This window comes from Callospermophilus lateralis, chromosome 16 (assembly GCF_048772815.1).
Source record: "Callospermophilus lateralis isolate mCalLat2 chromosome 16, mCalLat2.hap1, whole genome shotgun sequence".
In the NCBI taxonomy this organism is placed as follows: Eukaryota; Metazoa; Chordata; class Mammalia; order Rodentia; family Sciuridae; genus Callospermophilus; species Callospermophilus lateralis.
Window position 1 is genome coordinate 51,364,894 of NC_135320.1, and position 14,573 is coordinate 51,379,466.

At 33.8% G+C, this 14,573-nt stretch overlaps 1 protein-coding gene across 3 annotated transcripts in view; it reads right to left on the reverse strand.

The window, feature by feature from the left end:
- Positions 1-14,573, reverse strand: part of Virma (vir like m6A methyltransferase associated) — a 66,860-nt gene that overhangs the window by 26,003 nt on the left and 26,284 nt on the right. For all 3 annotated transcript variants that reach the window (XR_013088913.1, XM_076835691.1, XM_076835690.1), the window contains exons 8-14: positions 13,221-14,361; positions 8,019-8,507; positions 6,547-6,701; positions 4,367-4,449; positions 1,512-1,605; positions 836-1,380; positions 75-310 (exon numbers count right to left, since the gene is read on the reverse strand). Coding sequence is in view for 2 of the 3 variants with exons in the window: in XM_076835691.1 (XP_076691806.1) it covers positions 75-310; positions 836-1,380; positions 1,512-1,605; positions 4,367-4,449; positions 6,547-6,701; positions 8,019-8,507; positions 13,221-14,361 (2,743 nt within the window). In the remaining variant the exon portion in view is untranslated. The remainder of the gene's footprint in view (positions 1-74; positions 311-835; positions 1,381-1,511; positions 1,606-4,366; positions 4,450-6,546; positions 6,702-8,018; positions 8,508-13,220; positions 14,362-14,573) is intronic.

Sequence of the window (14,573 nt, forward strand, 5' to 3'; positions counted from 1 at the left end):
TTTCTAAGTGAAAAAAAGTGTATCTGTGTCAAGAATAACTTGAAGAAAAATTTCTTAATGCAAAATAAAAATACCTTTGCAAGTCTTCTACAATCAAATCCAACACAGTTCTCATAATCAGAAGTGCAGTTGGTGAGGCAAGGTCACACAATTGAACACAAATACGCCGCAACATATGTTGAATGGGCTGGCAGGTTGTGCCAGAGAAAGAGCGAACTATTTCTTGGAGCAACTTTGCTTGAACATGAAGGTGCATGCTCCACAATTTTCGGGTGTTGAGTGCCACTGATATATCATGTGGCTCAATAACCTGTTAAAAAAGTATAATGTGTGTGTACGTAGATTTTTAATATTTATTTATAGTCACAAAAACTGTTCAGGAAGAACCGTTATAAAAAGAACATCTTTATGCATGCTTAAAACATTTAATTTTCTATTATACAATTAAACATTTGCTTTGAATTCAATGAGTCTAAAAAAATCTCATGGTTCTCAGGTTAGCAGTCAGTTGAGCAGAGTCCATTGGTGAAGCAACCTACTTATTTGCAAATTCTAACACATGATAAAGGGGGGAAAGGATTTAAAATAACAGAAAAATTTAAGTACAAATACATGTAACAGCATAATAAAACTCACTTTAACAAAAATTTATTTAAAACATTACCCCCATACTTCTTCAATGACCAACTTGCTTCAGTTTTAACTCACCCTCATGCAGTATGTCTTTCAGGGGGAAGAGGGATGAGAATTAGTTTTTGTTTTTAACAAAATCACTGGCTTTATTAAAAGTGTTATTGCAGTCATTTATAAGATGCATGTTATATGTAAGTGATACCTGAGTTGTTTGCATGGGCAAAGGAAGAGGCAGCAGCTCTGAAAGAAGTATGAGACCAGAAAAAAATCCTTCAGGAACCTTCAAGATGGAAGAAAGAACTTCTTTTAACATTAAAGACCAAGTATTATTGGCCAGAGTCTCTTCTGAGATTGTGAGTTTTTCATTAACTCCTTGGGTAAAAGTCAATAAAATATCAATGATGTCATTTTGAATTTTCTGTTCGTCACTATCCAAACGACCTGAGAGGGGGATAGAGCACAGGAGCATGTGTAAAGTAACAAGTGCTGAAGGAACTCGCATGTCCTTAAATTCAAAGGATCCACCTCTCAGGAGTTCTGTTAACATAGTTTTAAGAAGAGTGAGTGTGCAGCGAGCCATTGAAATAGTAGTAACTCTGTGAAGGGTAGTCCCCATGTTCACATGGAGCCTCCAAGGTTGAGTCAAAATACTGTTCAATTTTTGCAGAACCCGAATAAAGGTGTCCATTCCTTCAGCAGAAAAAAGCTGAATAACAGCAAGATTCCATTTCAGGTCTTTCTGCTGACCTTTAGATAAAATAAAGAGATAAAAATTAATTATTTATATGTTAGTAATCATTTAAGAATTTTGATTATTTAATAAATAATATTTATACTAGGCTTAAATAGTAGTTTTTAACATATAATAATCACATTACCTTCAACAGGAGGTGGTGGGCATGCCACATTACAGAGAACACGTAAAGCAGTAGTAAGGCCAACTCCTTCTGCAGTCATCAAGTTATCAATATTCTTTAAAAATAAAAATGAACAGTGTTTAATTTCTTCATACCCATAAAATGAGAGAAAATTTCAGAATGCCATTAGTTAAAAATATGAGTTTCCAGTGGGAGAGTGCATGCTTAACACGTACAAGGCCCTGGTTTGATTTCCCAGCACAAAAGAACTGAACACCAGAAAAAGGGGTGGGGGGAAAAAAACAGCTTTTAAGTTAAATACACAGGATATTTTACATTTTATATATTAAAACACAAGGCTCTCAAACTAAAGAAATTTATCAAAGTTCTTTTATCTGGCATATGTTGTAATACATTAGTATTACATAAATAAAAAGAACTGTAATGTACAAATATATTTACACTACTTAAACAAAGCAAATACACAGAAATGTATGAGATGCCCTGTATTAAGAGTTTAAAATAGCTTCTTTCTGGATACCCATTTTATACATCTCTCCCCAAAAAGCAATGGCCATATATTTTAAAAGCCCTTGGGCTAGGGTTGTAGCTCAGTAGTAGAATGCTTACCTAGCATGTGTGAGGTACTGGGTTCAATTCTAAGCACTGTATATAAATAAAGGTCCATTGACAACTAAAAAAATATTAAAAAAAAAAAAAAAAAAGCTCTACCAGTACTAAACCCCTTTCAAAAATGGAGAAAGCAACATTGAATGCTTCTGAATTACATAGCATAGCCTGGTTAGAAGAAAAAGAAATACAGTTGTTCAGGTCTTCAGCTCCTGCCTATGCTATTTCCTGACAACAAATAGTTAGACTTGTTTCTGTAACTTTCATAGACTAGCATTAAAAATGATTTAAAAATGTGAAAAAAATAACATTCAAAATTTTAACATTCAACATAAAAAGTCTCAGAATATAAACAAAAAATTTTAAAATTCCTTTCTCATGTTTCCCACTTTAGATAATGTTTTCCTCTAATCTTTTTCTTATAGCTCTACAAAATTACAAAAGGCAACAGGGAGCCATACAGTGAAGTTTCAGTCTTGGATCTACTGTTTTGTTTTCGTTGTTTTGGATCTACTGTTTTCAGAATTTGGGATAAGAATTATGTAGGATAACAGCAATTAATAGGATAAGAATTTACATAAAACTCAACACTTTTAATTATAACATAATACAAATTCCTAAAACCAAATTTATTACTAGTTAAATACTTTTACTAAAGCTATTTGATATTTATTGGACATCCTCTTAATTCACTCTGCCATGCACAAGTACTCTGATTGCATGACCATCTAAATTTATAGGACATTAATTATATTTCTGCTAAATAAAAAACAACACAATTAAAAACTGTATACGTCATTTGAAGCAAGAGTTAAGAACATAAAAAGACCTATGATGGTACCACAGGATTTAAAAGTATTCTTAGGAAAGAGTGAAAAGAAAAGAGTAGAGATATTAATCTAAAACAGATAAGACTGTGCTCTTAGGTCAGAATGGAAACAAACTGCATGATATATATAATATCTATTAATTGCTATTATCCTAAGTTGTTCTAAAAACAGTAGATCCAAACTGGGATTGTGTGCTTGTGTTTAAATATATATATTTCATGTACACATATATATATATTCACACACATATATATCTCATGTGTATATAGACTTAACTAATACACTGCAATTCCAAGACCAAAATGGTTTACACATATCCTCCCCGCAAAACACACCACATCTGCTAAATGAAAAAGGAGATAACTCAAAGTCCATATTGCCTATCAACTTAAAATTATTATGTATCTTTTAGTGCTTTTATCCTTCCTTCCTATGTTACACATTGATTAACTAAGGAGCCAAGAAAAAAAGAAAAGAAATCCAAGACTAAGAATGCCATGAATATTACATTACATTATGAATTATTTTTAAATTACATTATTATTATAGATTTTAAGAATTCAGCTTTTATGAATTATTTTAATTACAGACATGACTATCTCAAATTAGCAACAGAAATAGTACCCACTGCACTGAAACTGGCCTATCAATTTCCACCTAAGTATTTTATTTTAATTTGTTCTAATTAGTTATACACGACAGCAGAATGTATTTCAACTCATTGTACACAAATGGAGCACAACGTTTCATTTCTCTGGTTGTACTCGATGCAGAGTCACACCATTCAAACAATCATGGAGCACAACGTTTCATTTCTCTGGTTGTACTCAATGCAGAGTCACACCATTCAAACAATCATACATGTACATAGGGTAATAATGTCTGTCTCATTCCACTATCTTTCCCCTGCCCTACCCCTTCTATCTCCTCACTCCCCACTGCTCAATCCAAAATTCCTTCACTCTCCCCTTGCCTTACCCCCATTATGGATTAGCATCCATTTATCAGAGAAGACATTCAGCCATTGGTTTTTTTGGATTTCCACCTAACTATTTTGAATGAAATTCTTTTTCAGTAATTAAAGTTTAACTGAAATAGTTATATGCTACATTACCACAGCATTTAACTTTAAAACACTTTAGTAAATGTTATCAAAATGGCAAGTGGTATCTCCCAATTCATACGGAAAACTAGGACAAAACCTGGTAGCAGAAAGCAATACAGTACACACAGGGTTATATGCATGGGTATTAATGTACCCACACAATTATCTATAACCATATACCAATTTACCTACAAAATCGAATCAATCAATGAAGAATACAATTTCTTATTACCTACACAAGTGATTTAATGCTTTATTACTACATACTATCACAAAATTCCAGAAAATCAAAACACAAAAGTTTTACTTACCTGTTTAACATATTCAATTAGGTTTGGGATGCAGTTAATTTCAAATCTAAGGTTTTTCAGAGGTTCAAGCCACTTGCCAAGTTCTTAAAAACAAAAAGAATAATCTATAATTTTTAAAAATAAAAGACTATTTCATAACAAAGGAAGTAAGGTATTTTTCCCCCAAGGAAAAACATTATCAGAACTGAATTGATTTCAATATCTAAATTGCATACGGGAATAAATTTGTGTCTAATTGTTTAAACAGCTTTAAAATTAAATAAAAATATAGCCCTACTATATATTGGTTCAAAAAGAAGTAGTTGACTACTCTTAGTTTGTTTTCTGAAGACTTAAATGTAAATGCTTCAACAGTCTTCCTAATTAAAATGAATAGTTTGCAATTTACAACATTAAAAAAGATTTATAAAACTGCTTCTAAATTAATAACAATACAGGTGTATTTACCTACCCTTGCTGCTGCCAAAAACATACAAACAAAATATATTTATTTCCCATAGGATCAACCCTATGAGAAGATATTTTCTTGAGTACCTCCTCCCTCAACACAGAATTTTAATGTTGTCAATTTCTTAATTTGCCTTTAAAAAATTAATCACTATCACCACAAAATAACGGCAACAAACTCTGATTATCAAACACAAGTGAAATATGCCATTTACAGTAACCAAACTAAAAACTCTCCGAGAAGTTAAACCTTAATACCTATACCCTATATCCAAAAATATTTTTAGGAAAAACATTCTAGTGTAAAAAGTGATAAACCAGTTTCAAACTGATTATAGACATGATCAAAGGAAAACAGTGTCACATCTCTCTTTGGATCTATACTCCTTCAAATATGCACCACTTAAATATTTTGCCCATGCATTTTAAAATTAAGTTTTATATACAGAATATATAGCTCAAATAGAAGATATAAACAATAAAATACTAAAAAGACATATCCATGTACCCATCACCAAGAAAATAACATCATTAAAGGTATTGCATGCCTTCTTTTATAAGAGCATACTTCAGGAAAAATAATCTACTTCACTATGGGAAGTTGAGTTGATACCCAAGTTTTAACTGGAGATATCTCACATAAGATTTAGGATTAAAAATAAAAGAAGACCTGGGCGCAGTGGTGCACGACTGTAATCCCAGCAGCTGGGAGGCTGACAGGAGGATCCGAGTTCAAAGCCAGCTTCAGCAAAAGCAAGGCACTAAGCAACTCAGTGAGACCCTGTCTCTAAATAAAATACAAAATAGGGTTGGGGATGCGGCTAAGTGGTCGAGTGCCCCCGAGTTCAATCCCAGGTACCAAAAAAATTAAAAATAAGAGGCTACATGCCATTTTACAGAATTTTTACAATATTTACTCAATGTTATCAAAATTTCTACTTGATAATGTCTACAAAGCCATGAAACAAAAAAATAATTTAAAAATTGTGATTAGCTAACTGACATGTTTTTAAGACTGCCACATAAGGTTTGCAAAATCTTCACTCAATACACATTGGTATACTTTAAAAAAAAGTTCGTATTCATTATTCTTCATTTTTGAGGATAACATAAATATGTTAATCCATAAGTAGATTTCTTTTTTCTTTTTTTTGTGGTGCTGGGGATTGAACCAGCATGTGAGGGCTTGTACATGTGAGGCAAGCACTCTACCAACTGAGCTATATCCCCAGCTCAACAAGTAGACTTTAAGTTATATATAGAACAGTGTTTTACTTAGAAATAAATATATATAAGAAAATATATGCACAGGCAAAGCTATACCAAAAACTAAACTTTTGAGTTCTTTTTTAACCTATCTTTTGTTGTGTGTGTTACTGGGGATCGAACCCAGGGCCTCACACGTGCTAGGCAAGCACTCTACCACTGAGTCACATCCATAGACCTTAAGCTATCTTTTCTATTTTGATTAGAAACTTTAACCAACCACCAACTTTAATAACTTTTGAGAAAAAGGCACTTTTAAACCTTTTCATTTATATATAAAAACAAATCGAACCTTCGGTTTTATAAAGATTGTTCTATAAACCATCCTTACAAAAGGTCATTTCAAGAAGTTAAAAACAGTATTTCTATGTGTATTATCAAAACATGATAAAGCATTAATTTATAGATATTCTAAGGTTTTTCCCTTTATGTATTATAAATGCTTAAAATAACTTCAGGTACCATACCTTGCAATTTAGCATTATTTTCATCTGCTTTACAAAGCTTCAAGAGAGATGCTGCATGTTGTTCTAGCACTTGAACATCACTGGAAGACTGAACCACCACCAAAATAAGTATGCATGCATAATTATAAGCTACTGACTTCTTAGACTTGGAATCACTGAAACAAAATAACGTTTTTAAGTATGGGATACAAAAACAATTTTTTAGGAATAAATTTTAAACATTATTTTCTATTTGGGTTTAAAGAGACTAAGGAAATTTACAATGAAACATAACTAACTTCTTAAAGATAAGAAATCATATTTTACAGTTCACATCCAGTTTACCTGAAAACACTACTTAACAATACAGTCGTCCCTCAGTATCCATGTAGTACTGGTTCTAGGACCCCCTGTGGATACCAAAATCCGTGGAGATAAAAGTCCCTTATGTAAAATGGCTTAGTATTTCCATATAATCTACACATATCCTCCCATATACTGTAAATCATTTCTAGATTACTTATAAAACTTAATACAAAGTAAAGGCCATGTAAATAGTTATTATACTATATTGTTTAGGAAATAATGACAAGAAAATAAAAGCCCATGCATATTCAATATAGACACAATTATATTTCCTGAATATTTTCAATTCGAGGTTGGTCAAATCCCCAGAAGCAGAACACACAGATAAAGGAGGGCCGACTGTATATAAAAATAAAAGCAAACAAATTACAATGGAAAGTAAAGTACTCCTAAGACATAAAAACAGAATAATAATGAAATATTAACAAGTATATTTCATTAACAATGAAATATTAGGACTATACTTCATTGATCTCTTTTAAATTCTTTGTCCAATCTGAATAAACATTAACAAATGTGATCACCTAACATTATCACTCAGTCTTCCATTACAAAACCATTAAGACATAGCTAGGTATAGAAGCCACTGTGGTTTGCCTTTAACAGGCTCCAAAGAAGAGTTGTCACTCAAGAAGTCACCAAGTCCACATTGTGAAGGCAGTTATCAAGATGTTACTGCACTGGAAGAGGGCATGTCTCTCTTCTCATGCACTACAAACTCTCTGCCCTAATGGGCAGTCTCTTTAAAATCATTCATTCTCAATTCCCCCCACCTAATCAAAGCAATTCTGAAACCAGAGCACTACAAATGACTTAGAAGGCAAGATCGAAAGACAACAAGAGTGCTCACTAGGTATCCCTGGGATTCCCCTCTGCACATATCAACAGTGTTACTACAATTACAATCTTTGTCATGACCATAGAGCAAATGAAAGACACTATCAGAAGGTCCATTGCTTTGGAGCCACATATTATATTTTAGTTATATTTCTGTCATTCTTATTCTTAATTAACAAGGTATGCATTACGTCAAAAAAATAATTTTTGCATTCAAAGAAACACATTTTTCAAAGAAACTAGCCCATTAATGATCTAACTGAAAATTTAAGGAGTAAGTAGAAAATTACCCCAAAGCTTCTTTGGAATAGTACTCCATTAGAGTAATGAGACTTTGGAGATTTTTCTCAAGACTGAAAACGTGGCCAACAGCTGATCTTCCCACAGGATTAAAAGTAATCAAATAAAGATTGTGAAGGGTTCCCAAGAGATCTGAGTGGTCAGTTTCTTCACTGGCTGTACAACGTTGAAAATGGCTGAAGAGTTCTGTTATACATTGCAACGTCTGAGTTGAGTCCTGTAGCCACAAAGCAAATGCATCATCAACACCATCAGACTGGAGACCTTCCTCTTCATCTTGATCATAAAGGTGACACAGAGCTCGGATTAACAAATTTGTTGCTTCATATTCTGACATAAAAAAAAGAAGACCCTTTTGTGACTGTGCAAGAAACTTTAAAACATCTTTTGTAGCTTGTAGCACACCAGGGTGGGCACTTGTTACTGGAATTGACAGAAGCAAGGTAACCAACTCCAAGAAGTGATGACTGTGAAGATACCTGTGGAAAAGTTAATGGATATATTGTCAAATAAATGCAAAACATTCTTCATTTATTCAACATTCACAAAACAGGGCAAGAGTAAAAAAATTTAATGGCTTTAATTCCTTATCCTCAGAAATATGCTGCTTTAACTAAAAACCACAAAAATAATGATAATGTGATTATCAAGTCTTCTTTCTATTGGGCCAAATAAAAATTAAAGTTCTCTGAGGCTTCCTCCTAGTACACACTCAGTGAATCTTCAATAAATAAATGTGGAAGAGTTTTTTTCTCCAGTGTTAACCTTCACTCTAAATTCTAGACCTTCTTTTTGAACCACCAATCAAATGTACATTTTTCCCCATGGTCCTACTCTATCTGAAGCATATCAATATGTGAACTAGTGTACACAGGGAAAAGATACCACATGTGATGTAGAAATATAGTAAACATATTTACCAGAGAACTAAGTATCTCTAGGGGGGAAAAAAACCTTTCAAATCACCATTTTTAGTATTTGAATAGTTAATACTACCATATATAGATAGCACTCTTATCAAATCGAAGTATACATAATTTTAGGGGGAAAGTCAGAAATTTACCCAATACTCCCAAACAGACAAATGCCACTGACAATTTCTTTTGAGCATCAGGTTCCTTATCTGTATGAACTTCCTTCCTTACTTACAGGCTCTACCAGGCTTAAACTCTTCTAAAATCAACCTTTTCAAAACGAAACTTAAAAATGATTTTAAAAAAATGTGGATGTGTAACCGATGTGATTCTGCAATCTTTGTAATGCTTTGAACAACCAATAAAAAAAAATTTTTTTTAAATGATTTTAAAACATTTTTTAAAGGCATTTTTTTCCCAAAAATTAAAAAATGGGGGGGGGGATCTAACAAAACATCTCTTAGTTACAAAAGAAGATTTGCTTAATGTTAAGTTTGTAATTCCGAGTCACAAAAAAATTGCTAATTTTTTGAATGCTAAAATTATTTGAAAGTTTGACTCTACATTTTTAGTTACTGCAAATGGTGACAGAACAGTTTCTGTAAACAACTGTAACAAGTAGATTAAAGACCAGAATTTGGGGGCTGGAGTTGTGGCTCAGTTATAGAGCACTTGCCTAGAATGCGTGAGGCACTGGGTTCGATCTCCAGCACCACATAAAAATAAACAAATAAATAAAAGTATTTTATGTCCCTCTACAACAGAAAAAAAGAAAGAAGAAGGAAGAAAGGAAGAAAGGAAGGAAGGAAGGAAGGAAACAAACCAGAATTTAGTGGGTTGGGGCACAGCTCAGTGGTAAAGCATTTGTGTAGCATGCACGAGGCCCTGGGTTCAATTCCCCTGTACTGCAAAAAAAAAAAAAAAACAAACAAACAAAGACTAGAATTTATTTTGCTGGGTTCAATCCTCAGCACCACATAAAAATATACAAATAAAATAAAGGTATATGTGTGTGTCTGTGTGTGTGTGTGTCTGTGTGTGTGTGTGTGTAAGCTAAAATTGATTCTTCAATTCTGTTATTGCTCAGGCTTCTATGATATTATATTTCTATCATGATTTTTGTGATAGTACATATCATGATCAATAATTTGTTAAATATCATGATGCTGGTAATAATAAACATCACCCAGCTGACTGATTACCACAAACTCAAATAGAACTCTGAAGAAGACAAAACTCCAGAATTATTCTTAGTGTATATCTTTAACTATCTTAAGGACCATTCAGAAATAGTTAACACAGCAGGACTCAGACTGCTCATCCTTAGAAAAACATGCTTTTGAGGATGGCCCTTTCCAGCACATAGAAACTTGAATTCTGGACAGATCCTATGCCGTCAAACTGCTTACTGTGTTTATTTATGCAAGAACATGATTTAAGCTGAATACCTGCTTTCCTTCTGGGGAGCTAGAATTCTAGTACTTGGTAGCTACCATGAATGACTGCATGGCTATCTCACAACAAAAAGCCTGGATGCCAATTAGCTTGATGTAATCATTCCACACTGTGTACATATATCTAACCACTACATTATACCTCATTAACATATACAACACATACAATAATTTGTCAATTAAAAATTATATTTCTTTAAAAGCCTGGACAACATTTCACATTTGTTGTCACACCTGTTATTGAGGGAATTAAGCAGGCCCTTTGTGACTCTCATCACTTTATTCCTAGACAAATTGTGTTTCAGATCCTTTGCTGAATACAACTACATGCTAAGTTCTAGGAGTCCTCCTAAAAAATCCTCGGGTTGATCTTGGGGACACCAAAAAGGTGTCAACTTCCCAAGGTTGCTAAAGCCTTGTTATCACTTCAAACTAATCCCTCCAAAATTCAATTATCCACCTTTAAAAATTCAGTCTTCCTCTTAATTTGCCAGTTTATATCAATGAAAGCACAGTTCCTTAACTAGAGTTTAACTGAGATCTCCTTAACTAGAGACCTCAAAATTGTTAGCTACTTCCCACTTTCTCTTTTGTCTACAAGATCCCAATGCTAAGTCCTAGTCATTGTTCTGTTTATATATAAAATTTTTTTTAGTTGTAGATGGACACAATACCTTTATTTTATTTTATTTTTATGTGGTGCTGAGGATCAAACCCAGTGCTTCACATGTTAGGCAAGTGCTCTACTACTGAGCTACAGCCCCAATCCCACAACTCTTGATAATAAGCATAATATTTGTCCTTTCATTCCTGGTAAGTGCCACTATATTAGTCCTAGTACTTAATACCTAATATTTAGAATCTTCAGACTAGTTTATTTACCAAATAACTCTAAATTCTCTTCGACTGCAATATATCTGGAAACATAAAAATTTAGAACACTACTTTAATCAGATCTGCTACTCCAAAATATTCAAATCTTCCCATTTCTAAATATACAATTCAAATTCCTTAGCACAGCATTCAAAGCCTTAGTCTTCTCTAGTTTGATACGAAAACAATATCTCCTCCAGGTATAAGGAAAATAACATTTAATAAGCAGTTAATTACTAGTTTCTCTTCTGTGACTGAAAGCAGCACCTATATTTCCTACCCTCAGTCACCCTCAATGCATGACTTCACATCCTATTTCATTAAAACTGAAGTTATTAGTAAGAAGTGCCGCAATTCTTTTATTATCTCAAACACTACAAATGTAACTATATTTGCATTCTCAAAAGGCTTCCTTTCTCCTCTCTAAAATTAAACGCCCCTATCTGTACTCTTTGACTTTGCCTCCTACCAAAACTTGCATTAGCAATTAATGTCTCCTACTCCTGTATCAAATTATATCTCCCTCTTTCCTAACTTTAAATGTCACTCTTCTCAGTCTACAAATATGTTCTCCAACTCCTAAAAAACTACAAATCTTCCTTTTTGATCCCAGAATCCCTTTCTGGCTGCTGTCTCTCATTTCTTAACTTTCCCTCTTAGCCAAGGTCCTCAAAACAGGAACCTAGACTGCTTTCACATCCTCATTTCACAGTGACTCTTCACACTTCCTCTCCCACTACTACATTAAGCTGATTTTGCCCAAGTTCCAATTGCAATCTATATTGTAATATTTATGACAAGATTTCCTGTCCTTATTTTCTGAAATCCTCCACTGAATTTGACACAACATACACTTCATTGTTTCCCAAAACTACCTTCTTCCTCAGTTTTTAGGGCAACATTCTTTCCTAGTTCTCATTTTACCTTTTTATTCCTTCTACATATCCTCCCTAAACTCCTACCCTGCATACTACTGCTCCCCAAGGTTGCATCACTGACCTTCTCCCACTATTCAGTCTGTGGGCTAACAATACCCAGTCTTAAGTATTCACTTCGGGCCTCTCTACCTTTCTTTCTCAGAGCTTTCTCTAAAGCCAATAAGTTTAAAAACACCTCCTTTCCTGTCTTTTCTCTTCTCCCTTACCTTATTTTTCTCATACATTTGTTTCCTAGGATAACCTCTCAAACAAAGAACCTGCATCCAAGACTTTGACACAACTTATGCTTTGAGGGAACTCAAAGGGACAAGCTCTTACAGCTTCAGCTAAACCCAGGAATGGATAGATACAGATTTCAGAGTGGACAGGGATCCCTTTCCTGGTAGTGAACTTTGCCCCAAATCAAGACAATAACTAATCCCAGAAATAAAAAAGTATAATAAAAATGCCATTTTTATGTTGGTTAGAAATTTATTTATAAGCAAAACGCCAAAAAAGTAAGCCTCAAAAGTTAAAACAAAAAACCCATTGTTGGAGGCTGGTGCTAACAATGGTAAAATTGTATCAACTAGAGGTAAGTAGAGAGGTACATGGCACAAACAGTTATAGAACCCTGAAGATGTTTTCAACCAGGACTAAAAAATTAAGTTAGCAAAATAAAATTTTAACTTTAATTAGAATATAAGTGTATTAGAGTAATAAGGAACAAAGGGTTTCACAGAAAAGGTCTCTCCTTCCTAAATTATGTCTTTCTAGCATCTTCCCAGAAGCAACTCAGTAGTTCCTCATTTATTTTTCCTCATAGATGTGCTTATACAATATTACTGTTAATTATGTACTATCTTTTACTTATGTTCCTAAGTCTGCTTTAAGTACTAACACAACATATTTCAGTTCAGTATTGAATATCTATTTTGATATACATACCTACAAAAAGATATTTTAAAAATTGCTACATAAAATTGCCTTCAATGATTTGTCAAATGTATTTCCCCAAAACAATTATGTCTCACCTAAAGAGAACAGGGTATGGATCATCTCTCTCTGGAGGTCCAGTAATCCGTGCCATCGTTGGGAAAGACTTAACAGGAGGTTGGATCATTGTATGAGGTGCCGTTTCCATTAGATGAAAAACTTCTTCTAGGAGGTTAATTAGCTTTTCTATTTCTCCTTCGCTTATATTTGAGGATTCCAAAAGATCCATGTCCATAGAAGTTTCTACCTCATTTTCATATTCTGGGTTTGTTCTCTCAAGTCCAGCATCTGTGTCATGATCAGTTTCACTGTGGTTAGGAACAGATGAAGTCTTCTCTGCTAAATGGTCACCAAGTCTTTTAATCTCTGACAAGATTTCATAGAAATGGCATTTTTGAAGAATAGCCGAACCAGCAGTGACAACCCGCACAGTCTGATCTAAAAGTATAAGCTCTAGAAGTTTCTGATAGCCACTTTTTTCATTCTGCCTACCTCTTAAAAAAACTTCCATTCCTTCTGTCATACTAATGACACTGTCCAAAGCTTTAAAAGCATTTAATTTAAGAGAAGATGAAACATGATCAGCAAAGAGGAGCTCAAATAACACACTGATCACTCCAGCTTGCAGCAGTCCCGTGACTCCTTGAGCCCCACATTCTGCTAGTGAGGACACTAATTTAGTCCCAGCTTTCAGCTGCCGGACATTTAAGGCAATGGGTTGGCGAAAGGCTACTTGTAAATTTAAAGCTTGCATTGTCCAGTCTACCAACTGACCAAGGCAGTCTTGTTTTGTGTTTTTCAATTGCAAATAGCTTAATCCTTTTATTATCAAACTTGGAATTTCTTCTAAAGCTGTTACCCATTTTGCACCTCTGTCTTCCCGATACAAATCTAACAGTTCAGTTAACTTAACTGAGGCTTCTATTGCCCCAGAGTTTTCTTTATCTGGTCCTTGATCCTTCATTCTACTGATTTCAATTTCAAAAGTAGTCTTGTACGGACAGCTGAAGTATAACAGCGGTACTAACTCCCTGTCGTATGGATCATATGTCATAGGAGGAACAGAAGCTAAGTCTTCAGCAGTGTACTCAACATCAAAGTTTGGATACTTAAATGTTTCACGTTCCAAGTCAGCAATTCCATCTTCATCACTGGAAATTTGTTCATAACCATCATCACCTGAAAATTAGTTATGTAATTAGTTATAAAATTAGTTATGTAATATGTAAGTATCACATCTTTGCTGTTTAATGCATAAATTTTGGCAGATCAAAAAAAGTTTATAGCATGGCAAACAACAAGAATTCATAATTTGCTGAACAAAACCAAATTCTGCACCCACTCTTAACAACTGCCAAATTTCATAATTTCTAGTAGGATAAAGCAAACTC